At 36.8% G+C, this 27,597-nt stretch overlaps 1 protein-coding gene and 1 long non-coding RNA gene across 5 annotated transcripts in view; one reads left to right on the top strand and one right to left on the bottom strand.

Moving 5' to 3' along the window:
* Nucleotides 1-27,597, bottom strand: part of LOC127508437 (uncharacterized) — a 527,778-nt gene that overhangs the window by 251,615 nt on the left and 248,566 nt on the right. The window lies entirely within an intron of this gene.
* Nucleotides 1-27,597, top strand: part of LOC127508425 (protein shisa-6-like) — a 103,338-nt gene that overhangs the window by 203 nt on the left and 75,538 nt on the right. For all 4 annotated transcript variants that reach the window (XM_051886318.1, XM_051886317.1, XM_051886316.1 and 1 more), the window contains exons 2-4: nt 843-1,664; nt 15,957-16,111; nt 27,455-27,547. In XM_051886318.1, coding sequence (XP_051742278.1) covers nt 1,120-1,664; nt 15,957-16,111; nt 27,455-27,547 — 793 coding nt within the window. In that variant the 5' untranslated portion in view covers nt 843-1,119. The remainder of the gene's footprint in view (nt 1-842; nt 1,665-15,956; nt 16,112-27,454; nt 27,548-27,597) is intronic.

Genomic DNA, 27,597 nt, shown 5'->3' with positions numbered 1-27,597 from the left:
TAATTTAAAATGTGAATATTCGATTTACTATACTGTAAAAGTGAAAATGTGCAGGTGTTACCTTAAGGAGCTATGTCGAACCGATTTGGCTTTTAAAAAAATGACTTTTGTTGGTGTCACCCAATGTATTCAGGATGATTCAGTTAACCTGTTAATTTGGATGTTACCACATAAAGCACATGTTCAGGTTTAGTTGACGGTAATGGTACAGTGTAAATGGGAACGGAAATAGAATACGAATTTATTCCTTTCATTGTATGTCAGTATCGTTATGTTTAATTAATTTAATTATTAATTAATTAATTAATTAACTTTTAGATGTATTTATTCTTTATATATGTGTAAACTCTAGCGCTTTGTAAAGGGATTGATTTTTCAAAGATTTTGATTTCTTTAAATATTTGTATCTTAGTTATATGCAGCATATTATGGAATTATAGCTACAATAGATTCACACCAATAGATTCACTATTCATTGCTTTGTAAGTGTTGACAGAATTTTTCTGTCTAGAATGTATGACTTTTTGCAGGAACAAACTGAACTAGGAGATGTGTGCTGTCCATGGTGCTGAAATCATATAGACTGTAGTGCAGAGGTTTTCAATCCTGGTCCTGGAGACCCACTGCTTTGCACATTTTGTATGTCTCTCTTATTTAACACACTTGATTCAGATCATCAGCTCATTTGGTGTGAGCTTCAACTGAACTAAGTACGTCAGGTTAGAGAGACATGTGCAGAGCCAGGCTTGAAAACCACTGCTGTAGTGCTTCAGACATTAACTGAGAAGAGAAACTGTCCTGATTGTGTTTAATTGTTTTCCCTCTCATATTTTATTTTTCAGATTAACATAATGTAGTCAGTCTTGAGCAAGTAGATTTCAAGTTTGAGAACCTATTCTCTCCATTCACTCAATGTGAAATGGGCATTGCGCAGTTGTTGGCTTGACTCTGTTAGCACTTATGCCTTAAAGAATGAGAGTCTTAGGGAGGAGGACTGTTGAAATGTTGCTACGCGGAGATGGAGAATGGAGGACCCGCAAAAGTGCATGACAAGCGGGTCAGTGTCGGTTTGAAGAAATCATAAAACGAGGAGAAACACACACATTACCATCTGAAGCCATGGGGATACGACATCTCCTACTTCTGTTGGTCTATCTAGACCCGTTGTGCGTCCTGAGCGCATCCACAGCCAAGAGGAGCAAACCCCCTCCAAAGAGACCCCAGAAAGTGAAGGAGGTCAACAGCACCGTTGCTCCAACAGTGGCACCGCGACGGATCACACAAGTCCAGGCGCCCATCATTGGTGATCACGATACCTGTCTCGGCTACTACGACGTAAGTGGTCAGTTCGACAAAGAGTTCGCCTGCAACAACACCGACCACCGGTACTGCTGCGGGAGCTGCTTCCTGCGCTTCTGCTGCCCCGTGAAAGCCAAACGAGTGGATCAGAGAGTCTGTACCAACTATAACACGCCCGACTGGATCAAAACCCAGCCGCCCTCACCCGCACCCACAGGGGACACGTACGACCCTGCGCTGGACCAGACCAACACCACCGTCTACATCACCTGCGGGGTCATCACCCTCATTATTATCCTGGGGATTTCTGCCAAAGTGGCCTATGATAAAGCCACCAGACCGCCCCAAGAGATGAATGTCCACAGGTAAGTCCAAGAAAGCTCTTTGGAAATGTACTTACTCTGCAAACTTTGGGTTAAAGCATCACCAGTAAGAAGTATTGATGGTTTAGGGGTGGTGTAGCCTGGTTAAACCACCCCACACTCTAAAAAAGGTACTTTATTAGAAATTATGAATCCATGAAGAATCTTTAACATCCATTGATCCTTTCCATTCCACACAAGGTTCTTTACAGTTTAAAAGGGCTCTTAAGATTTTTAAAATGTTCTTCACACTAAGAAAAAGTTCACTCAGAGGTTATTTGGGGATGGGGGAAAAAAGGTTCTTCTAATGGTTCCCCCTTTTTGGATTCTTCATTTTTAAGAATGCAGGGCTGGTAACCAAAGTTTGTACAATGCAAAAATGTTTGTTTGTTACTTTAAAGTGATAGTTCACCCAAAATTAGGGATGCACGATATATCGGCCACGATATCGGTATCTGCTGATATATGTTAATTTTTAATGTTATCGTTATCGGCCCAATAAGAACATTTAGCTGATATATTAAAGCTTATAAATAATGAATTATTTCCTTCAGCTGAGACACTTCAGATGCGCACTGTACGTAATGATAGTTATGAATTGCTTGAAATATGATTGAAATCACTTAAGTTAAGTGCAACATGTGCAGCGCAAGTCTGTCATATAGGCTACATAAAATTATAACGAGAACATTATAATTGTGTGCTTGGGACATGGATTTTAATGGTGAGACTTTTGTTTTTGTAATCAGGCTCTCAAAAACAATATAAAAATTTTGGTTTAGATTTATTGGCCAATATAACAGTTATCGGCTTTCAAATATAAATAATTATCGGTTATCTGTATCGACCAAAATTTTCATATCAGTGCATCACTACCCAAAATTGAAAATTCTGTCTTCATTTACTCACTTACCCATGTTGTTCCAAACCTGTATGCATTTCGTTCTTCTGTGGAGCACAAAAGAAGATATTTTATACAAAATTTTCAGTGTTTTTTGGTACAATGGAGTCAATGGGGACCCAATTATGTTTGGATCCCAACATTGTTTAGAATGTCATACTGCCCCTTTAAGGAGGTATTTCTATGTTAACATACTAAGTGCATATGAGAGTTCTCCATAAGGTATTTGTCCAGATTTACAGTGCTAAATGTGGCATATGGATAACCATCTAGGGTAGTAACAAGAATGGTTGGTTCATTTCACCATTGTGCCTCAGGATACTCAGGAAGACTGAACATGTACGACTTGTCACCTTGGATGAAAGTGCTTGCTAAATGACTAAGCATACAAGCTCATTAACTTCCAATTACAATCTCAAAACTGAAACGTATAAAGAAATTGCAGTCAAAATATATAAAAAAGTGTGTATTTTTATTCCCATTAGCATTTCAGGTCAATGTAATCATGCAATATGTTTTAGAGAAACTTAAGGAGTATTATACACCAAAGCAGTTTTAAGAGCACTGACTACATATCAAATAAGAGTGATTTGTCAATTTTAGTGCATGAGACTGAATGAGGAAACAAGAAATGAATGACATCTCGTAACACACCTCAGTTGGAACGTACAGTACATAAACTAGACCATGAGTGAAAGCTTTGTGGTCTTGATCACAAATTAAGCGCTGGGTTCTGGGTTAGGATGGAATATTAATAGTTAATTGCATACTGTATTAAATCTAGGACTCATCTGTGTCTAGGAGGGATTGATTCTGGATTTCATTAGTCTTGTGCTGAGATAGAGGTCAACTGCAAACCGTCGTAGTAGAGGGGGATCTAGGGCTTCATGGTGCAGTTTGTCAATAAGACAGATTTATAGTGCTGTGGATGGTCATTGGCAAAAAGGAGAAATTTCAGAGAGATAGGTAAAATCTCTTCTATGTTTTATCTGTATTGTTTATTGATTAGATTTATGTAAAAATAGTCATACAATGTTACCCGAGAACAATGAATTCTCATATTAATAATGATGTAATGCTGACACCATAGCCATTTTAGCCAGTCACTCCGCAAGGGAATTCGCTCCTGTGCAGAGCTGTTGAGAGTATTAAAGATGGCACATTGCTCTCCTCTTATCGAACTGATACATGTACCAAATATAAGTCAAGCTCAGGCAGTCTGATAAGAGTTTGGCTGGTGCTCACAATGAGGCTTATTGGATTTGTGAAGACTGACATTCTGTACAGCTACTTGATATTTGTAAGCAGCATACTTAAAATGAGCAGTCTTTTGTTATTTACTCATGTCGTTCCAAACCCATATGATATTTTCAAAAGTAAATAATATAAAAGCATTATTATAAAAATATTTGAGCCAATGAAGTTGCTTGCTTAACATTTAAATAGTCTGGTTCATTGTTTGCTGTAGGCTATCAGAGTTCCTCTGAAGCCCTCCACCTCCCCTAGCTCCACCTGCCTATGTCTGCTGCGGGATTTATGTATGCGTATTTATGCAGCAGCAGCATATGTTAGATGCACTGTGTATCTATTAGCAGTAAGTCCATACTTGCCCTGCAGCAACAGCAGCATAGCAGATCCACCAAGATCAAATACATTAGCATTGCCATATTCAATAACATGCTAAATCTATTCTGAGAATAGTCATTATGAAATATACAGTATATGCTTAATTGTCCTAAAAATAATCACAAAACTCAAAATCGTGCAGCTTCTAGAAACAAACTTTATTGTTTTATGTTATTTTCTTAAACTATAACTTAATTAAATTCTGAGAGTGAAATATGACCTGAACTTTTCTTGATGAGATTCACCTTCTTAAATTTCATTCTACTTTCATACTACTTGCTCTAGTTTTTCTCTTCATCTTAAACACAGAAATATTGGTTGATTTGTTTCATGATGATCCCCCTGAAAAAAATAAAATAAATAAATAAAATAAAATAAGTCCATAGACTTAAGCGCTGTATTTTTAGTTGTCAGTTAAGGTCTTTAGTGAATTACTGAATTAAAGTTTTAGCCTGATTCTTACACAAAACTATCGTATGTCTGTAGAAGTCTTGAAATATAGACCACAATTCAATGCTTGATTGCCCCTGGTCACTCAATCAATCGATCAATCAGCCAATCAATCAATCAATCAATCACTTATTTATCGATTTCATTTATTAAACTGAATTTTACATTTAGACACCTTGAGCATTTTTATATTCATCTCAGAGCAAGCGCTACTGTTACAAGGTGCAAAAAGTATGAAATGTGTACTAAACACAATTCTAAACATTTCTCAGAAGGTTTTGTGGCTAAACTCAGATGTGTCCCGTCTTCAATCAGTCTTTTTCTCCGTCATTGCTTGACAAACCATCCCTGCTGCTCACAGTGTCTCATAGACACAACAGTGAACTTTCCTTCTACAGTAGAATGTTCCAGCACATTTGTTTTAACATTAACACTCTTTGAAACTGCTCTGTTTCATTTAGACTGTGTGTAGAGGGTGGTAGTGTGCTCCAAAATACAGTTAAATATATGATGAGTGTGTTTACCCAGTGGCTCAGATGTGTAGTAAAATGGCTCAGGGCTGGAAAGCTCTTGATGTACTGTGTGTGTGTGTTTTGTGTGTTTGAAGAGCATAGGCACATGAAATGCGGGTTCTCTAAGGAGAACGTCTGTGTAAGACTAGAGATGAGACCTCAGTCAATGAGAGAAAAGGTTTGTCTTTCTCTCCTCTCTGGCTGATTCATTATGAATTGATCACAAGGAATATGGAGTTCATGTTTAAAGTGCAGGTTGTGGTTTGACCTCATAATTTATGGTTATTTTGGAGACATGATGACATAGTGATGATTAAAGTATTCTAATGACCTCATACTGGGTAAAAGATGGATTAGCTAAAATGGATAATGGGTTGTAATTTGAGCTTACTTTGACTCATTTGTGCTTAGAAAGAGGACAAGTATTGTGTTGCATAATTATATTTTTCCAAGATTTACTTGGGTGAATCACACAATTGCACAGTCTTATTTAACCCCTAAACCAATAGTAAAAAGTGTTTTAATATCACTATTAATAAGGATTGTATGATCTTTGTATAATATCAGTCTTTAAATGCAAGATATTTAAAGTGTACTGAAGTATACTTGCAATAGTTCCACTTTAGCACAATCAAATACACTTAACTATTCCAATTTAGCAGACTTTAAGTATGCCAGTTTAGTATACCAAAAGTGCAATTGCAGGGTATTTTTATTTAGCACATAAATATGTAAATGTATTTGTAGTATACTTAGTACAAAACAAATGTATTTCAAATACATTTTAGTATTTTTTTCTCCCACTAGGGTATACCTGTATATACATTTACTAGGAAATCAGGCAGGCAAACGGGAACATAACCAACAGAAACTCAACAAAATAGAACATGATTGCGACAATATATATATATATATATATATATATATTATACATACATACATACATACTGTCGTGATCATGTTCTACTTTGTTGAGCTTCAGTTGGTATTTATTTTGATAAATATATGTATAATGTAAATTGTTTACATCAGAATTTGGAAGAAACTGAACTAAAGTGAATTTAATGGTAATTTCAATAACAAAATATTAGGGCTGCCCTCGACTAAAGATTTTTTTGGTCGACTAGTAGTCGTTCATTTAAGCTATTAGTCGACTAATCGCGTGTTTATATTAATAAACCATATACATAATCATAATAAGCCTTTAATCACCTATAGTCCCCACTCATAAAGCTTGCAGCAGCGCACTGGCAAACGTAATGATTATGAATGTGGCGTGCAAAAACAGGACATTTCTTCTTATGTGTATGACCAAAAATGACGGAGTATATTAAGTTAAATGCAAGTGATCGCACCGGCGCCTCCTTGTCATGCAATAAGTGCGCTCTCCACACAAACACTTGGATATGCACCAAATAATAGCGCACATTTATCTAGGTTAACATTAGAGCGAGCAGACTTGTAAAGTTGTACATGTTTCAAGTGATAAGCCATATTTGAGTTTTTTTCTGCGACTAATCAACTAATACCAATTTTTGTCGACTAAGCCTGGCAGCCCTACAAAATATATTTTTGAATATTTGGCAAAATTGTGCTTGAACGTCTCGAAAATAATCAAGAATCTTAAAATCTTCCAACACCCTAGAAACAAACTTAATTTTATTTACGCAAAATATAATTTCATTTAATTCTTGAGTAAAATATGACCTGAAAACTTCTTAAAGGGGACCTATAATGCTCCTTTTACAAGATGTAATATAAGTCTCTGGTGTCCTCAGAATGTGTCTGTGAAGTTTCAGCTCGAAATACCGCACAGATTATTTATTATAGCTTGTCAAATTTGCCCCTATTTGGATGTGAGCAAAAGCACGCCATTTTTGTTTGTGTCCCTTTAAATGCAAATGAGCTGCTGCTCCCGACCCCCTTTCTAGAAGAGGGCGGAGCTTTAACAGCTTGTGCTTTGGATACTCAACAACAACAAAGCTGGAGAATCTCACGCAGCCAAAATGATGATTGATGATTGTCAGTAACGGTGTTCAGCCTTACATTGTTCAAACTGGAGTCAGACACTGATGGAGAGACTCAGGAAGAAGTTACAACTTTTAGAATGAAACTGGACATTTCTGAATGGTTAGTGGATACATTTATGTAGTTGCTGTGGAGTTGATTCAACTCATCGAATAGCATGTGCCGTCATGTTAATCTTTTGTGTAAATCCAGCGTTGAATTGACCGTCATTTGTGAAGTAGTCTGCCGTTAAATAATGGCATGGTAACACACTCTACTACAACAACTCTTCTTCTTCGTCTCTAAAGCAGCCCAACATGGCCTCACCCCTTTTGTTGCGTGTTCTTGGGGGCAGGGTTTATGTAAATTTTGGGGTTTGTGATGTCACCAACCCAGGAAGAAGCTTGTTGTAGTCCCTACTAGCTGTTTGTTGTAGTCCTTGGAAAGCATTTTCTGTAAAAGAAAATATCTCCCTTTGCATTGAACATTGAGTGTCGTAACTTTATAGATGTTGTTTATGCTCAAACGGCAACATTACACACTAACTAAAGTTAAAAAAAAATCAACAAAAATCAATAAAAGGGATATGAGATCCACCAACATTTTAGCCAAGAGTTTTTCTCTTCGTCTTAAACACAGACATATTTGTTGAATCAATAGAGTCATCAAAGAGCACTGCGTCTCTTTCAACTGTTTTCTCTCCATTACAGTGATGTGACATATTGAGAAGTTTCTTTGATCATAATCCTGTCTAATTGTCTCGTGGTGATGACATAATAAGGAATGTGATTGGGCAAGCAGCTGCAGTCTTGTCCGATCGCATCATCCCCGTGTGATGAATCTCCATCTCTCAGCTACCCAGAAACCCCTGCTGTGTCTCAGCGTGTTGTCTCTCTTTGTTTAAATATTGATGGCGCTGTGCTGCTTTAGACACCTGCTGAAATGGCCAGGGAATGATCAGCCTCTGGGAGAAAACATCAGAATAGTCCTTGAGAAATTCACTAGTCAGGAAATAAGACAGAAAGAACATGACTTGGCTAAAAAGTAATGAATGAGAGTTCAGATCTAATGAGTGCTAGCCATGAATCACAATCTTGGAATTTACATAACCTTGCAATATACATACATGCATAAATCGGTCTGTCAGTAAGATGATTTTTGTTTGTAAAAATTAATGTTTTTAAAAGGTGAGTGAATGACGACCAAACTGTCATTTTTAAAGAACTCCTCTGGAAACATGGCAGCTAATGCAACAGTTCCAGGAGGCCGGAGTGAATCCTCTCCATCCGCTTTAGCAGTTGTTGAAAAGATTTTAGTTTTCACACTCAGCACAAAGTGACTTCCTGAGCTCTATAAGCATATAATGATTCAGTTCTGACCTTAGAGCATTTTAAACCCTCACATCACTGTCATAGCTTGGCCAGCGTGGACCACAGGGAAAACTCAAACATGCCTATTGTATCTGGTGAAAAGCACTCTGGGTGTTTTTATTCCAGCCAATCAGATTGGTTTTGCCGGTGACGTTGATGGCATAAAGCTTCATGCTCTATAACCTGACAGCCATACATTAGCAGTTTGAGTGGAACACAAGATTAACAACGCAGCTCAGTGGCAAAAAAAACTCCATGAAAGCTGAGTTTGAATAATTTCTCAGCTCTCCAGGGCATCCGAGGCCTCTGTGAGAGGTGGAAGAGGTTAAAAGAGGTAGCAGCTGTATTCAGCACATGCAGATTCACTGGTGACCTTCAGCGAGACAGAGAGGCCATGTTTTGAAAGCCTCCGCGGGTGATCCGAGTGCCTCTTATTGATCAGTCTCCTCGGGAACACGCTCCGATGCAATCCGAGCGCGCTCTGACGTAAGAGAAAGACTTTTTACCCAGACAGACCACTTTGTCACAGTTGTTCTCGATTTCAGTGCTTTAAAAAGAATGCTGTGGAAATAAACTTGTCATTTGATTGACCCATTTGGCCAGGGCTTGTTTCCTTTGAGGAGGCATTGTTTCCTCAAAAAAAAAAAAAAAAAAAAATGGATGAGAAAAATAATCCACAAAACAAAAATAAGACAATGTAAATATTACAAAATAGAAAGTGTATAAATTGTATAATTGTATAAATTTCTAAAATGACACTGTCCACCAGTGATTTACAGTGGGAAGCAGTCTCTAATGCCTCCTCTGAACCCATTGAGTTTTAACAGACCCCCTAAAACTTGCCATAGGTTTGGAGGGGGGTAATTAAAGATGAACTGTTATGCTTTTTTACATTAACTTTTATTAACATTTATGTTGCTGTTTGAGCATGAAAAAAATCTGCAAAAGCACAAAGTCACTCCAAAGGAGTTATTCTCTATATCAGTGCTCACTGTTTCTGAACACCCTGAAGATGCCCTCATTGTAGTCTTCAATTTTCTTCTGGAAATGAACATGTCACTTATTTCTCATTAGGTGCCAAGCACCTCTCTGGAAGTCTATGTCAGCCCATAGAACCGCTTGTGGGAAAGTTATGAAATTTGGCACATTGACAGTCTGAACTGTCACCATAGCAAATTTGGAGTCTCTAACTCAATCCTTCTTGTGCTACCAACTGTCCAAACTTGCACTTATATTTATGCTAATAACTTTTGAACAGTAACTGAAAATTCGTCATTTTCAGTCATGACAATTTTTTTCCGCCATTTTGAATTTTCGAGCTCCTCCTAGGTCGTTGCTCTGAAAATTGAACCAGACCATGGCGACAAAAAGTTGTGGAATTCAAGTTGATTTGTCAAACTATTCAGATCAAACTTGGTCCATGTCATCACAAGAATGACCTGAGGTTACATGCTGCATTTCGGTGCAGTGCCACCTACTGGTCCAGAGATACGAACAATGTTTTTTTTTGCTTATAACTTCTGAACGATTTGTCCGAAAACCATAAAAGTAGTCTTATTACATTCAGTAAAATGCTGTATTTTACGAACACATGAACATATCATTACGAAACATGGTATGGGTCACTGGCACGATGCCCTGAAGGAGTCTGAGAAGTTTCAGATCAGCACCACCTAGTGGCGAAAAAATTACTTACTTTCTTATAACTTCGGATGTGGTTTACATATTTTCTTTTTTATGTGTTCATACATATAAATGTCTGTAACTCGTAAACAAAATGAAATATTTTCACCAAAATTGACACGCTTTGTATGGGGCCACTCTGAGGACACACAAAAAAAGCGATGGGACTGCGCCACTTGTCGCTATAATTGAACAAAACATGAAATTGGCTCTAACTACAGAACTGTTGGTCTGATTGACTTCAAAATTGTCATACAGTGTCTTTGTCTCAGTTGCTATCATAGTCCATTATGACATTGTTGGTCTGCTGCTAGCTTCCTTGTTTGCTTCTGTTGTGCTTGGACCCTTAATTGCTGCTTGCAGCTATATTTTAAATAATTCCCGCCCGCCCAAGGCATACTCAAAAAAGTGGCGGGCCTGGCTAGTTAGTTAGTAGTGTGTTGAAACTCACTGTTGTGGTACGGGGCATGACATTTCCCAAACAGACTCAAAGCACTTGACCATTAACAACACACTGGTCTAGTCAAACAATCAGAGCACATTGTGCTTTTCAGAAGGAGTTGCTTCACAGAGATTTAAGCAACGTTACTGACAGACTGGGAAGAGAGGAGCTGCAACAATGTCAAATATGAGGAAAAATAATGTTTTTTTGAACATTCAAGTATGAAAACCTGTTCTAGTAGATCCTAAAAACAAAATATAGACTTTGTAAAAGGGCATAGTATGGCCTCTTTAAGAATGAATGAGGAAAAGTCCTCCATCAGTCTTTGATTGTCCTGTTACAGTGTTCACACGATAAATCCCGCCTCTTGTTTCCTGTGCGTTCTGCATCCACAAACCAGTCTGAATAAATAAATAATTGTATTAATATGAAAACTAATTGAAAAGTAGGTAAAGCTACTCGCTTGATATCACCACGTCACATTCAAATTTTAAATGACATGAAAACATGATCTGTGAGGGTTTTTTAGTGAGCAGTTAGCTTGGTGACATAAAAGGTATATCTCAGTGTCTGTGACATAAGTCCCTTTGGAAAAAGTGTCTAAAAAATTCATTAATGCAGGTCAATGTATTTGTGTAATTGTGTAATTGTGGCCAAAGTACATATTGGACTTCTAATGAATCGTTGCTCATTTTACATGCAACATGCAACCAGAGATTGAATCAGAGAGTGTGTTTGAGTGAGTGTTCAGTTAAAGTGTCTAATTCCCGCTAATTCCCGACATCAGGTCTCTAAAGCGCCATATGTTTCACCATTCAACCCAATTCAGGTGATGGAATGAGGGAAATTGCCCTTGATTTGTTCAGAAATGGTGCTTCTGTGTCCCCAGAGGCTGCATCAGGGTGTTTTGTGAGGATGTAATTAACTCATGCTGGTGTTTCTATGTGTCTTTAGAGCAAACAGAGTAGCACTTAGGCCCAAATTACCGTTAGCATCATCTTGCATATATTACCTCCAGACAATTGCATGACTTTTGATGAGGATCTGCCGAGACAGGGAAGGTTGTAAGTGTGGCAATGTATTACCTGCATGTCTCGCAGTGAATTTATCCTGTTTGTGTGTGTGTGTGTGTGTATGTGTGTGTGTGTGCGTATATATATATATATATATATATACTGTATATATATATACTGTATATATATATATAGAGAGAGAGAGAGAGGATAAATCACACTTGACCCTAAACCAGCCTCTTAAAATATTATGAAGATTTATGAAAAAGCGTTAGTGGAAAATGTTGTTTTACCACAGAAAATAATTTTGATTGATTGATTGATTTATGTATTTAGTATTTCGTATTTATTTGTATTTAGTCATTCATTTATTTAGGCAAAAATGAAAGTTTCAATAAGGTACTTAAAATGTAAACAAAGCCATACACTTTGAGGTTTTAAAAGCAGAAATGCGAAGCTCATACTTTTATAAAGTGTTTATCATGATTATTTAGTGACAAAAATCTATTTTTTGATCTGTAAAGATGACAAAATCATTCTTTTTTAGGTTGTGAATGACATGTGAAACTGCTGTTTATCAGCGTTTCATGGATCATGATATGAAGTTGAAAGACTGAATATTAACACAGAAAAGATTGTTGAATGATTCTATCACACCCCCTCCAAACCTATCACTACAGTCTTTTGGCTGTACTTCTGCATTCATTGCTTTGCCCACTTTCATTGTGAGTGTGTTACTGTAACCACAATGATTTTTAATTTATATATTTTAACTGAGGGATGAGTCAAAATCATTTTTGTGGTTATCAACATTGTGCCGCAAATTGTTTTCATCTTTTATAAGCTGGTTAGTTGGTAAAACTCTTGCATGTGATGGGGTGTATATGTTTCCTTTCAAATCTGTGAATTTTAACTTGTGCAAAAAATTGGAATATATCACATAAAACATTTTTGAATGAAGCAGTGTTTCCATCCCATGCATTCAAGACAACAAAACTCACTTCCTGGGAAATTGCCGCAAAATATCTGTTATAAAAATGGATGTTGCTAAAATTGAGGAAGCCACTGTGGCTCTTTTTTTGTACAGTACATCATGTGAGACACTTATGATAGGAAATTAAACCAAATCATTCTGATGACAGACTTTGGCTTAGGCATTTCAGAACGACCAACATTTGAGATGCTGTGCGATGAAATTGGTCCACTGGTTATCCAATCACATCCACTGTTGAGGCAAAGTCACGTGACTTTTATGTTCCACATCGAGGGATTCATTCAGTAAATGTGTTTGCATATGCGCATGTCTTCTTATCGAATAAAAAATGTATCCACCTCAAGTTTTTATGTGCATTTGTAGAATTTATGCACATCTTGGCATTTCCATTAAGCATTTTTATATGATATTCTGAAGTGAATAGAAACATAGCTTATTTGAAACTGTTCTAAATCTATTGAACATACGCTCTTAGAAGAAAAGATTCTGTCGGGTGCATCATATATAGAACCTTTCCATCATGAGATCATTTTATGGATATAGTTTTAAGGAATATTGCTATTCATTTTTAATTGTAAATACATTTCATGAATTAAGCAGCTCATAAACATACTTTATCACTAGGGCAAATTAAAATAACCCATTAGAAGTGTAATGCCGTTATTTAAGACATTTCTCCTTATATAGAACCTTTTATTTCTAATGTTGTACACGAATAACCTAAAAAGGAAGTGACATGCAAAAACTACAGTAAAAGAGCCCACTGAAGTTCATGAATGTAGCTAGGCCGTACGGGCCTGAAAGTGTCACAATCCTGCAGTGTTTGAGCTGAAAAAGGTGGAACGGTAGAGTTGAGCTCAGAGCCTTACAGCCAACTGGGCCACTGAAACCAGGTCGCCCCCACGTGAGAAGAACTTCTGTTAAAAAAGGCCTTCTCCTGGAAGGGAAAGACTAATTATACATCCTTCCAAAGTCACACTTCTCTCTCTCTCTCTCTCTCTGCCTCTTTCTCTTTCTTTCTATCTGTCTCTCACGCACTCAGAGATGTGGACCGTGAGGCAGAGCGAATACGCTGACATTGACACAGTTAAGACGCCATTTCAGGCTCCTCATGTGAGGAAAGATGGCCTCCGGGTCTGCTGGATCAAGCCACGCCGGTTTGAGATAGGAGAACCATAAGAACTGATGGTCCAACCTGGTCCAACCCTTTTTTTTTACTGGTTCTGAATAAGCATTTATTCATTTTCCAGCACTTTCTGTGGTTCTGTTAAACCTATAAGTAGTGGATATAACTTTTGCACTATATTCAAAGTCTTGCGAAGCCATATGATAGCTGAATGTGAGGAACAGACACAAGTTTAAGTCATTTACCCTCTGTAAAAAAAAACAAAACAAAAAAAATCAGTGAAATTTACATTAAAAAAGGCAGCTGTGGATGCCAGATCTTTACCGTAAAAAATATGATAAAAATTTATGCAAATCATTAGAATTTTAATGTTTTATTATGCAAATCATTAGTGTTTTAAGTTGCATTCTGTAATGTGATGTAGTCGCTACCAAAACATTACTGTCACTACCGAAAAAACTTAAATTTACAGTAATTTTAAAAAATATATATTTTATTAACTGAAATTTCTAAAATGCTTTTTGTAATTATTTATTTATTTATGAGCTTAAATTTAGACTAAAAATATATGTTTCATCAACTGAAATAATATTAATTACAAAGTTACTAAAATCTTTTTTTATAAACGTACAAACATTACAAATGTACATTTTTACTGTAAGTTTATTTCATTAACTGCAATAATGTTATCTTTATACATTCTAACTAAATATTTATTTATTTTAGTGCTGTCAAGCGATTAATCGCACACGCACATACATGTATATATTTAAGAAATATTTGCATGTATATACTGTATATATTTATATAATTTATATGCAAATATAAATATTTTATACATAAATATAACAGATTTTTGTTAAATATATACATGCATGTGTGTGGATTTATATATATACATATTTATATATACATAATAATTATACATAATACACACACATACCATATATTGTAAACTCGAACTTTTATTTTGGATGCGATTAATCATGATTAATCATTTAACAGCACTATTTTATTTATTTATGTATTTAGTATTTGATCATTTATTTATTTACGGTTATTTAATGACATAAAACCATTATAGACTGATTTCTTTTATTTAAAAACAACACCACGTTTTTTTAGGGAAATGAAAACAGAATGCACCGATCATGATTTTTCATGGCCGATTCCGATTTTTTTTTTTTTTTTTTTTTTTTTTTTTCAATTAAGGTGTTTCAGTGTAAATTATAAAATGAGCTGTTCTTCCAAAAATGGTAAATGTGTAAAATTACATGGAATGTCCTATTAGACCTATTAGTTTTTCACTTGCCTGTATATAGAGTATAGATTAAGTGAACTTACCTTAGCATTTTGACAGACTTTTTACCATTAAAATGACTATCATATACTCATTCACACCTGTGCTCATTCACACATTGCACATTGCAACCAGTTAAAGCCAGAATCTACATCAAACCTGGTGCATCTTCACACACCAAGATTGAATATGTGCAAACATGAATAAGGAACCTGCACCCTGGTCACCAACTTTGATCTCCACTCACTAGGCAACACTCTCCCACACTTACAAAGTTCATGTGCAGTGAAAAAGTTGAGGCCCATATAACAGCACATGTTTCGAAAACTGCATTAGTGAGGAAATACCATTAACTTCAGCAACCAGAATCTCAGTTTGCAACTGCGCCGAAAATCCATGAGGTGGTTGGGTCTTGAGTCAGAAACTGTGTCCTTAGGGCCAAAGAGCAAAAACATTAATAGAATTTGAATCCCATTAGGCTGGTGTGAGTGGGGTGTGTTGCTCTAACGCCATATTGCGAAGGAACATTGATTAATGGCTTTTGTTTGCTGCTGTAGAGCTCACAGGCCTGAGGTCTAGAAAACCTGTGAGATTAAACCTCGACTGCTCATTATAACACAAAGCGCAATTAAAGTTGTGAGTGTGTGTGTGTGTATAGTGAGTTCCAAGAAGCAAGAACCTTTGCGAATGGGAAAAGAACAGAAACAATAGCCTAAATGGGGCAAATTGGCTAAACCCCTTGGGAGCCGGTGTGTATCTTTAAACTGGATGAAATGCTAAACAAGCTTTTATTTCAAAGGTGAAGCACATTTGGACAGGTTTTCTTTCTGGAGAGCAGTGAAATGATCTTCGACTTGTTTGTTTTTCACAGAGCGCTGGCGGACATATTGAGACAGCAGGGGCCCGTTCCGATATCACAGTATGAGCATGAAAACATCGCTGCTATAGACGCCTCGCCCAAAGAGAACACGCCTGTACGGACCTCCAAGAACCACTACACACCTGTGCACAACAAAAACAACCATGGTAGGTGCTGGCGGTTCTGTCTGCTTTTAACTCACTCACAAAAATGCACTATGGTATTAGCATGCTTTTTTGGAGGTCACCATTAGAATGACATTTTACGCAAGTTGCCATGTAAATTCCATGAATGTGGTACTGAAAGGATTAGTTCTTTTTTTTTTTTCATGGAATTCTTTTTGGAACATTCCAAAAGTTTGAATAAGTTGCCAAGGCAATGTGGTAAATTTTAAAGCTTAATCTTAAAGGGTTAGTTCATCCAAAAATAGAAAATTCTGTCGTGAATTACTCACCCTCATGTCGTTCCGAACCTGTAATGGGGCGTTCACACCAGACGCGACTTGCGCGAATAAATCGCGCTATTCGCGCGTAGTTGGACGCTTGAACATTTTGAGTTTACTCGCTTCATTCGCGCGTGAAATTCGCTTCATTCGCACGTGAAATTCACTTCACAACAGACGCGAATTCGCATCAGGCGAATAAGCTCAATTTGCTGGCTTTAGCTAGCTTGTAGTCTCAGTATGTATATATATATATACAGCTCAAATTGAGTAAAGAGCGTTTTTTACAACTTACCAGATTGTCCGACCTCCTCACTCACTTTCTTCCAAGCAAGATCCTTTTTATTCCTGTTTCTATAAAAGTACGAAGATGTATCGTACAGCTCCGGGTATCCATATACAGCGACGATGATTTTGTCCTCCATTGTGGTTTCGGATTTCTGCCTCCGCTCGCTACGCCGTAATCACGTCACTACTAGAGCAAGCTCCTGATTGGTTAATCAAAACCAAAGTTCAGATTTTTCAACTCGCGCGAATCACGCGTTATGCGCGTCAAATGCCTGAAACACTTAATTCGTGCCGCGTCATTCACGCCGCAGGATGTCTATCGCATCTTTGCATTGACTTAACATGTAAATCACTCGCGCTTAACGCTTCATTTGCGTCTGGTGTGAACGCACCATAAGACTTTTATTCATTTTCGGAACTCAAATTAAGATTTAAATTAAAATTTAGATTAAAATTCCATTTAAAGTCTATTCACCCATTGCTTGAGAACATTTATAAAGAGATCATAAAATAAATCCTTATGAATATTGAGTGGTTTAGTCCCAGTCTTCTGAAGAGACACAATAGCTTTATATGATAAACAGATTTACTTATCAGTATCTTGTAGTGTAAAATAAAATTATATATTATAAAAATATTATAAATATTATAAAATATAATTATAAATGTAATTATAATTTTTGGCCTAGATGTTTCAGCAGCAGCATAAGACCTTTGCTTATGAGATGAGATTTTTTTATCATATTGCAGTTTAAATCGCTATATTTGACAAAATAATCACTTTTTTTTTTTTTTTATAAAATTGTGCAGCCCTATAGGCCTATTGTAAATAAATCATTAAAAAAAAAAAAAAAAAACTCAAATAAAAAACTATGAAGAAATAAGAAATATCAATGGTCAATGGACCATTAAAGGATTAGTTCACTTCAGAATTAAAATTTCCCAATAATTTACTCATCCCCATGTCATCCAAGATGTTTACAGGATCCCAGCCGAGGAATAAGGGTCTTATCTAGCAACACTATCGGCCATTTTCTAAAAACATAAATAAAAATGTATATACTTTTTAACCACAAATGGTCATCTTGCACTGCTCTGCGACGTGCCACACATTACGTAATCACGTTGGAAAGGTCACGCATGACGTAGGCGGAAGTCCCGCGGTAGGGTGAAAATCTCCATCTCATTTTCTCCTCCAACTTCAAAATCGTCCAACATTGTTGTTTTAACTTTTTTGGTAAAGGCCGTTTGAGTCTTTGCAAGTTTGCTTTGTAAACACTTGCACGGTACGGTACGCATTACGTGATTATGTAATGCGTGACGCGTCGCAGAGCTAGTGAAAAATGAGCATTTGTGGTTAAAAAGTATATACATTTTTATTTATTTTTTTAGAAAATGACCTTAATTTGAATGCCCTTTGAAGCTGCATTCAAACTGCAATTTTAACCTTCATCCCATTGGTAACTGTTGAAGTCCACTATATGGAGATAAATCCTGGAATGTTTTCCTAATAAACCTTAATTTCTTTTCGACTGAAGAAAGAAACACATAAACATCTTAGGTGACATGGGGGCGAGTAAATTATCAGGAAATTGTATTTCTGAGATGAACTAATCCTTTAAATGACATCTGAGAACCATGAACATAAATTATAGAAATATGAATTTAAAATCTCAGTGGTACTTCAAGAAAATATTTTATGTCAAAGGGCTTCGGCTGACAACAAATGTTTGGGAAAAAAAGCCCTGGCACTTTCAACACCAAAGTCATGGGTTTGATTCCCAGGGAATGCATGATCTGATAACATATAACTTCAATGCAAAGTAAGTCGCTTTGGATAAAAGTGTCCTCCAATTGCACAAATGCAAATGTAAAGTTTCTATATGTGTGCATCTGTGTGTGGGTGTTGTACATATGCTCAGGAGTTTATTTGTGGCGACATGTTTGAGGAAACATCTGCCGTGGCCCAAACTTCTCCCTCCATCTCTCTCCCACAGCACTTCTTGAGCGTGTTTTCTGATTCATATTTAAAAGCTCTGCATCACACTGTTTGCTGTCACTCCGTACAAGCTAATATCAGAAATCAAATCTGAATGAATTCCCCATTCACACAGAGCGCAGCAGTCAAGCAGCTATCAAAACATGCTCCTCTGATGTGCTAGTGCCGCCGTCATGTCTTTACTGACTCGGTTTCAGTGTTAGTATTAATGCAGATCTCATTTGTGTTTGAGCTAATCAGTGCTTTGGTTTGTTGTACATCAATATTCAAATCGCTACTGAATAAACTAAATGCAGCTGTGTTTGAATGAGGTCAGCTGTTGGGATTAGCGCTGAATGTTACTGTTTGTCTGAGTGAGATGCTAGTTTACAGTTTACTCACTGCGTCATTCAGGATACAAACCTTTAAAGTGTCATTTATAAAGTTTGTCCCATAATTTCATAAAGAACAGGAAAAAAGGCAGCAATAAATGAGTGATAATCAAATCCTTTGATGACTTTCATATCAGATTCTGTGCTGCACCAGACTGAATGTGGGTCATTCCTACTATGTAGCACATTTTCATGTCCCAGCCATGTTTTATATTGAATAAAATATTAAATTTATAATTGATTAATGTTAAATAAAAACGAATTAGTTAAATTTCTACAATTACAATATATATACCCAAGAAAACATGTTTTGAAACATTTTGTTTTGAGGTTTTGGTCAAAATCTTGTGTTTTCAATGCAAGAGGTGAGCACTCTGTAAAGTCTCCTCCAGCACAAAGACTTTAAGGTCTGGACTCAGAGGTGCTAATTCATGTGTGAAAATGATTCTTCATGCTCCCTCCCAACCATTCTTTTACAATTTGAGCCTGATGAATTGTGACACTGTCATCCTGGAATATGGCCATTAAATGTCTTCCTAATATTAGGGCTGTCAATGTTAACGCATTAAAATTCTTAACACGATTACATCAGAGATGGCAGAGAGAATAGAGACTCGCATTGCATTTTCAGTGAATTATTCATTCCAGTGTGTGTTTCGCTTTAAAACACAAGCTCTGTCATATCCTTTGATTGTTTCTGAAGAGCGCGAGCCCTCACACATCGCGCTGTGTGAAATGCAGACTGAATGTCAAACATCCCACTGCCGTATGGCCAGATGGCCATTGTGTTCACACACTCAACAGATATGTGTGCGATTGGCTACAATGATCAACGCTGAATCTATTTGTCTATTTACAACAAGTTTTTGAAGTGTTGATCATTGTAGCCAATCACAGACATATCTGTTGAGCGCGTGAACACAACGGCCAATCAGAGACATATATGTTGAGTGCGTGAACACAATGGCCAATCAGAGACATATATGTTGAGTGCGTGAACACAATGGCCAATCAGAGACATATATGTTGAGTGCGTGAACACAATGGCCAATCAGAGACATATATGTTGAGTGCGTGAACACAATGGCCAATCACAGACATATATGTTGAGCGCGTAAACACAATGGCCAATCAGAGACATATATGTTGAGCGTGTGAATACAATGGCCAATCACAGACATATATGTTGAGCGCATGAACAAAATGGCCAATCAGAGACATATATGTTGAGCGTGTAAACACAATGGCCAGTCAGACACATATATGCTGAGTGTGTAAACACAACGGCCAATCTGAGACATATATGTTGAGTGTATGAACACAATGGCCAATCAGAGACGTATATGTTGAGCGTGTAAACACAGTGGCCAGTCAGACACATATATGTTGAGCGTATGAACACAATGGCAATCAGACACATATATGTTGAGTGTGTAAACACAACGGCCAATCTGAGACATATATGTTGAGCGTATGAACACAATGGCCAATCAGAGACATATATGTTGAGCGTGTAAACACAGTGGCCAGTCAAAGACATATATGGTGAGCATGTGTAACACAATGGCCAATCAGAGACATACACCAATCAGGCATAACATTATGACCACTGACAGGTGAAGTGAATAACACTGATTATCTCTTCATCATGGCACCTGTTAGTGAGTGGGATATATTAGGCAGCAAGTGAACATTTTGTCCTCAAAGTTGATGTGTTAGAAGCAGGAAAAAATGGGCAAGCGTAAGGATCTCAGCGAGTCTGACAAGGGACAAATTGTGATGGCTAGACGACTGGGTCAGAGCATCTCCAAAACTGCAGCTCTTGTGGGGTGTTCCCGGTCTACAGTGGTCAGTATCTATCAAAAGTGGTCCAAGGAAGGAACAGTGGTGAACTGACGACAGGGTCATGGGCAGCCAAGGCTCATTGATGCACATGGGGAGTGAAGGCTGGCCTTGTGATCTGCTGCTAACATCTTGGTGCCTGATACCACAGCACACCTTCAGGGGTCTAGTGGAGTCCATTCCTCAAAGGTCAGGGCTGTTTTGGCAGCAAAAGGGAGCCAAAACAATATTAGGAAGGTGGTCATGATGTTATGCCTTATCGGTGTATATGTTGAGCATGTGAACACAACGGCCAATCAGAGGTGTTTAAGAATCCTTTCAACAGTGCTCAAAATGCTAGAGGGAAATGCTGGTATTGTCAAATTTTTTAAAATTTCAATACTGACTTTGTTCCGAAGTCGGTACATTTGACAGCACTAGGTGACGTACAGGAGTTGTACAGTAAGAGCATGTGAGTCTGTTATATTGATGTGCAAATGTGTGGTCCTGTTCGCTATTGCAACTTGACTTGTGAACAAGATCTTTGCAGTTGCATTATACACATACTATACACTGTGAATTGGCCAAAGTTTTTTTCATGGGTGCATATATATATATATATATATATATATATATATACATACATACACACACACACCCACACAAGCATGCGTACATACAACATACAAGCTTGTGTTGGTGCGACTGCATCAGAGGAATGCTGCTGCGTTCGATCATCCCTCGTCCCCTGAGGGCTGGTGACAAAGTGCTCTTGCGATCTATAAGATGTCCGTTGTGATTGATTAAATGCCTTTAAATAGGGCACAGAGTTTATAAAAAGCCTTCAAACTGAAAGAAATTTGAATGTTTGTTCATCTGATTAATTGGCTGAAAGAAATTCAATCTCTTTGACTCCCTTATTGATTCCCCATGCAGAGATTTTCTTTCATTTCTCTGGTCGTCCTTCTCTCCGTTTGCTTGACCTCCGTGACCTCTGTTCCTCCCATCACTCTGCTGTGTCCATTAGTGTTTGCGTCAGTGCCATTGTAATGCATAATGTATATACCTGTAATTGCTGCATTCATTTTAACTAGACATTTTAATGGATTCATGAATGAATTACACTGACATTCATTCCAATATTAAAACCATATTTACACATTTTCAAACAAACCAAAAGCAATTGCAATTGTATCGCATGCTGTGCAACTAGGGGAAAATGGTATTAGCAACGCCACGTTTTCAGATTTTCTGAACCCTAGCTGAGTTTAAATATCTTTTTAATGGTGGAAAGATGTGCTATATTAGATTTCCTTTCTCCTTTTTGAGCTTCGCATGACACGGTCTGAGATCTTGTATTCAGTGATTTATAGCATATAATTATGTCTATTGTGAGCGCATTACATGCTTATTTAAAATAGTGTTTTGGTACTGACTTGATTCCAGGAATCACTGAATGAAATTTCATTTATGGTTGCATTTACTTAAATAATATTAAATTAGCTGACAGGATTATTATAATCACACTCCATTTTCACTTGTTGATATTTGGACTTGTTAATGGCTTTTATCATGGAAAATACTAAATTCTGATATTTTTGGTGCTGGCATTATAAATGGGCACCCGATTAGAAAATTGAATGGCAAAATTTTAGGATGCAGCCTCTTTAACCTTGCTTCAGGCTATTGTAACCAAGATATGAAGATTTGATGCACACCAGAAGATGAAGCCGATCTCAGCATTAGCATGCATGTTGCCTCAGTTTTACTCAGTTTGATGAGAAAATACGGTTCACTGGGGTCTTGTTTTAATAAAAGACAATCATTAAATATTAACTTTTATCATGCAGCAATGTACCAAAATCACAATGACGGGCAGATTGGCCTCTGTGAGGAAAATATGAAGAGAGAGATAGAGTAATGAAGATGGCAAATGGTCCCATCTGCCATTCTCATTATGATTTCCTTAATGCAATCTGATTTCTGACTGTTCCCGGGTCATCTCGATACCCGTGTCTTTGATTTCATGTAGACAGGGACACTGGGAATTAATTATGCTCTGGTTACTTGAGCCATTGGCCTGTGATTCCTTATATCTGATCGAAAAATCTAGCATTCTTGAACCAAAGTCAAAGGCCTGAGATTTACCACACTTTACAATAAGGTTTCATTTGGTAACATTAGCTAATTACATTAGTTAACTAATGTTACCAAACATCGTTCTACTCTGCTCTGATTGGTCAGATGACTCAATCTGTTGTGATTGGTCTACTCTTCTCTGATTGGTCAAGTGGCTCAGTTTGTTGTGATTGGTCTACCCCGCTCTGATTGGCCGGATGGCTTAACATCAACTAACAATGAACAATGCTTCTACAGCATCCATTAATCTTAATGCTAATTTAAACATTTACTAAAAATACATAATACATTTTTAAAGTGTCCCTATTATGCTTTTTTGAAGGTTCCTAATTTTGTTTTGTAGATCTCCTACAGTCAGTGTTGGGGGTAACGCATTACAAGTAATGCAAGTTACGTAATCAGATTACTTTTTCCAAGTAACTAGTAAAGTAATGCATTACTTTTAAATTTACAACAAAATATCTGAGTTACTTTTTCAAATAAGTAACACAAATTACTTTGTTTTCCCGTTTAAGAAAGGCTTATATTTTGAGCTGTGCCCTCTACTGTACAGGTGTGAATTTGCATTTCGTTCAGCGTGACGCATATTCATTTCACTTTTGGTGTGAAAGGGCCTTTACATTTGCCAAAAATATAACTTTGTTGTAATAAAAACAAAAAACAGCCCATCCCAGTTGAGAAAAAGTAATGTAATGCATTACTTTCCATAATACAGTAACTAAGTAATGCAGTTAGTTTCTTTTTTATGGAGTAACGCAATATTGTAATGCATTACTTTTAAAAGTAACTTTCCCTAACACTGCCTACAATAGATTTACATGTATCAAAGTTCACGAAAAATCATAATGGGGCACTTTAAAATCATAAGTTGTATCTGTTAACATTAGTTAATGCACTCTGAACTAACATATTTTTATTAACTCACATTAACAAAGGTCAATAAATGCTATAATAATATATTGCTCATTGTTAGTTCATGTTAGTCAATGCATTACTAAAATGTTTCATTTGTTAACATTAGTTAAAGTGTTACCGAGATATAAATATGATTGCTAGGGATATTTTTTGGAGTTAAACAGATGTGCTTTATTAAAATACTGAAACAAAGGTGCTGATATTTCGTGAAGCATATGGTGGCTATCTTTTTACAAAGCTTTGCATGTTTTTTTGTGCGCCAGAAATAACACTAAATGGGAATATAGGGCTCAAAATGAGAGACTGCCTGAAAATAGGGCGTTTTTGACACCTCTTGAGACTGAATCTCTCTCTCTCTGTCTGTATATTTTTCTCTCTCGTTTGCTGTTAGTATTGACCGTAATCCCTGTTCCACCTCAGAACGCTATAAACGTCAGAGAGAAATATCTCAACACAATTACACAGCACACAATTGATTTATGGAGCAATAACATGTGCATCTCTCTTTAGGTTTTCCTTTGAATTGAGAAAAAAGCATGATGACTGACTTTCCAGTTATGAAAAGTACTTTTCACTAGCATTAAGAAGTCTGATTTATTATAGTGAATTGGTTTGTTTGAATCAGTTATTTGTCTTTTCAAGTCATCACTATAGCTCACCTCAACTGAAAACTGAAAACGTAAAGCCTGAATAGTCAGAAAAAAACATATTTTTCAGGTTTTTCAGCAAAGTTTTGATCATGTTGATCATTTAGTGGCCTGAGCATATCAAATATGGCACAGTAGGCTTTATAGTTTTAAACACTTCAGCTGTAAAAAAAGATTGACTTATGTTGCATTTCGCTACCTGTACTGACCAATGACACAGAAAAAGCTCTCAACCCTCCCATCTCGTGACCTCGGGTCAGCAGTCCTGGTCAGGGGTGTCAATTACTGTGCAATTAGATGGCCAAAGATTCCCCTGCCAGAGAAAAACAGTGAAGTTTCCCATCACACCCAGTGTCCTCTAACCACACAGGGCTCGAATGTGAGCTGAGAGTGTGTGTATTTGTGTCGAGAGTGTGACCTTTATAACCCCACTACACACACACACAAGCCATTAATACTTAATGCATCACCTTGTCTTGACCTCTGTCTCAGGACACCTTTCACCGCTCAGTGGCTGAGATGACTTCTCACTAACCGCCACAAATCAAGGCCGTCATGTGATGAATGTGCACACAGGACTGAAGTTTGCTTGATTATCCATTCATCATATTGTAGAAAAAATCAAGTATCAGATACGATCCAAACATGCTTTGAGGAGCATTTATTACTTCATCTCTCAATCATCATTGCATTATATGTTTTAAAACTACAGAGCTTTGATCATAAAACTAAATATCATCTTACTAAGACATTATTTGCTGATATAGAGTGACTATATTTATATGCATTTTGTATAAGTATCTGCTGTGCTGTTATAAAGATCTCATTGATTTACTTTACAAGCATCAGAATTTCATCTTACCTTTTGGCCATATAAATATCAACATCTGCACCAAATGACATAATTTTGCTCAGTTTGGGCATTCAAATGAAATTGAGGTGTTTTTTCCTCTTTGATAATACTGACAAAACCATTGCTTTTCATGCACTGGTCAATTTTAAGATTTTGGTCATGTCTTCTTTTAGATTAGTGGAAAGAAAAAATCCAAAATACACATTTAATTGTGTATTTTATTGCACCTTATCTCTGTGCATCTGTAGATTTCAAATACAATACATATCTTTAATGTTTTTTCTCCACTTCAGCAACACTTACACACTCCAAACTTTACTGATTTATTCATATCTATATTCTGAATGCTTTTACTGAGGGGTTTGTTCATTTATCATTCAACTGCATTTATTGCTAAAAACATTGTTGAAATACATTTTTTTTTTTACTGGCTGTTGACAGTATTTTGATTTATGGAGTGATAAAAAGAGATATCCAATCTCCCCTCTGTAAAAAAAACTTTAACTCTAATATGTCAACAAAATCAGACAAGAAATTTGAACCTGCTTTATCCAATGTTCAGATTTCTGTTCTGGAAATGTATGCAAATGAGTGCATATTTAGTCATGTTAATATATTAAATTATATACCAGTTATCACTGTAAAGCTGCTTTGACACAATCTGCATTGTAAAAAGCGCTATATAAATAAAGGTGACTTGACTTGACTTGACTTATGCAATGCCTCATTTGTATGTTTAAACATAACATTTCAGAAAACATGTTACACAAAACAACAGTCTTATGTGATTAATCAACTTGAGAATTAATGATGATATCTATTAGTTAATCATTTTTTTTAAGCTAGTTAATTTTTACCCTTCTCACTTGTGAAGGTATTCTTCAGGCGAACAAATGTCAGCATTATGTCTGTCGCAGTCAGGCTGAATGATTAATTAAGTTTTCTTCTTCTTCTTCTTCTTCCGCTCTGGAAGTCTATGTCAGCCCATAGAACCGCTTGTGGGAAAGTTTGGCACACTGATAGAGGACAGTCTGAACTGTTAACATAGCAAATTTGGAGTCTCTAACTCAATCCCTCTGGTGCCACCAACTGTCCAAACTTGCACTTATATTTATGCTAATATCTTTTGAACCATAAGGGCTAGAAACAAAATTATGTTTCCCTCTGATTCCTTCCTAAATGATATCCAATTTTCCCATATGGGCCATTTTGGGCGTCGGCCATTTTGAATTTTGATGTAAAATGCTGTATTTTGCGAACACATGAACGTATCATTACGAAACTCGGTATGGGTCTCTGGCACAATGCCCTAAAGGAGTCTGGGAAGTTTCAGACCAGCACTGAAAAAAATCATTTACATGCTTATAACTTTGTATGTGGTTGATTTTCATGGGAGTACCAGAAATGCCAGGTTTCGCCTTATGGTTTGTGCAACGTTGTGATTTAGCGAAATATCTTAGAAGCCGTTAGTCCAATCGAGACAAAACCGCCGTAGGAAAATCGAAAACATAGGTTGTTGACTATGTACTAATGGCCGAATGTCAAAATTTTGATAGTAAATGGCAAAAAAAGTCAGATGTGGGTAATTTTTTATGTGTTCATACATATAAATGTCTATAACTTTTAAATAAAATGAGATATTTTCACCAAATTTGACATGTTTATGTAGGGGGGCACTCTGAGGACACACAAAAAAAGTGGTGGGACTGTGCTGTAATTGAACAAAACATGAAATTGGCTCTACCTACAGTACTGTTGGTCTGATTGACTTCAAAATTGACATCCAGTGTCTTTGTCTCAGTTGCGATCATAGCCCATTATGACATTGTTGGTCTGCTGCTAGCTTCCTTGTTTGCTTCTGTTGTGCTTGGACCCTTAATTGCTGCTTGCAGCTATATTTCAAGTTGAATCACTTCAACATGGTTTTAATAAACCAAGCTTTTTTTCAGGGACATGCCTTGATTGTTTTTAGCTTCGGTGTTATATTTTGCAATTTGTTTTCATTTAATAACACTTCCTGTGTCTGTCTTTGCAGGGCATTATGGGAAAGAAAACTTCCGCAGTGGTCAAGACATGCACAACTTCATCTCCTCTGGCTTTGTGACACTCGGCAGAGGTCATCTGAAAGGTAACGATCTCAAACACCTCGTAACGGTGATTTGATTTTGATTTGATTTG

Source organism: Ctenopharyngodon idella, chromosome 3, assembly GCF_019924925.1.
Source record: "Ctenopharyngodon idella isolate HZGC_01 chromosome 3, HZGC01, whole genome shotgun sequence".
Taxonomy (NCBI): domain Eukaryota; kingdom Metazoa; phylum Chordata; class Actinopteri; order Cypriniformes; family Xenocyprididae; genus Ctenopharyngodon; species Ctenopharyngodon idella.
Note: the sequence above shows the minus strand (reverse complement) of the source record. Positions and strands in the feature narration are given on the sequence as shown.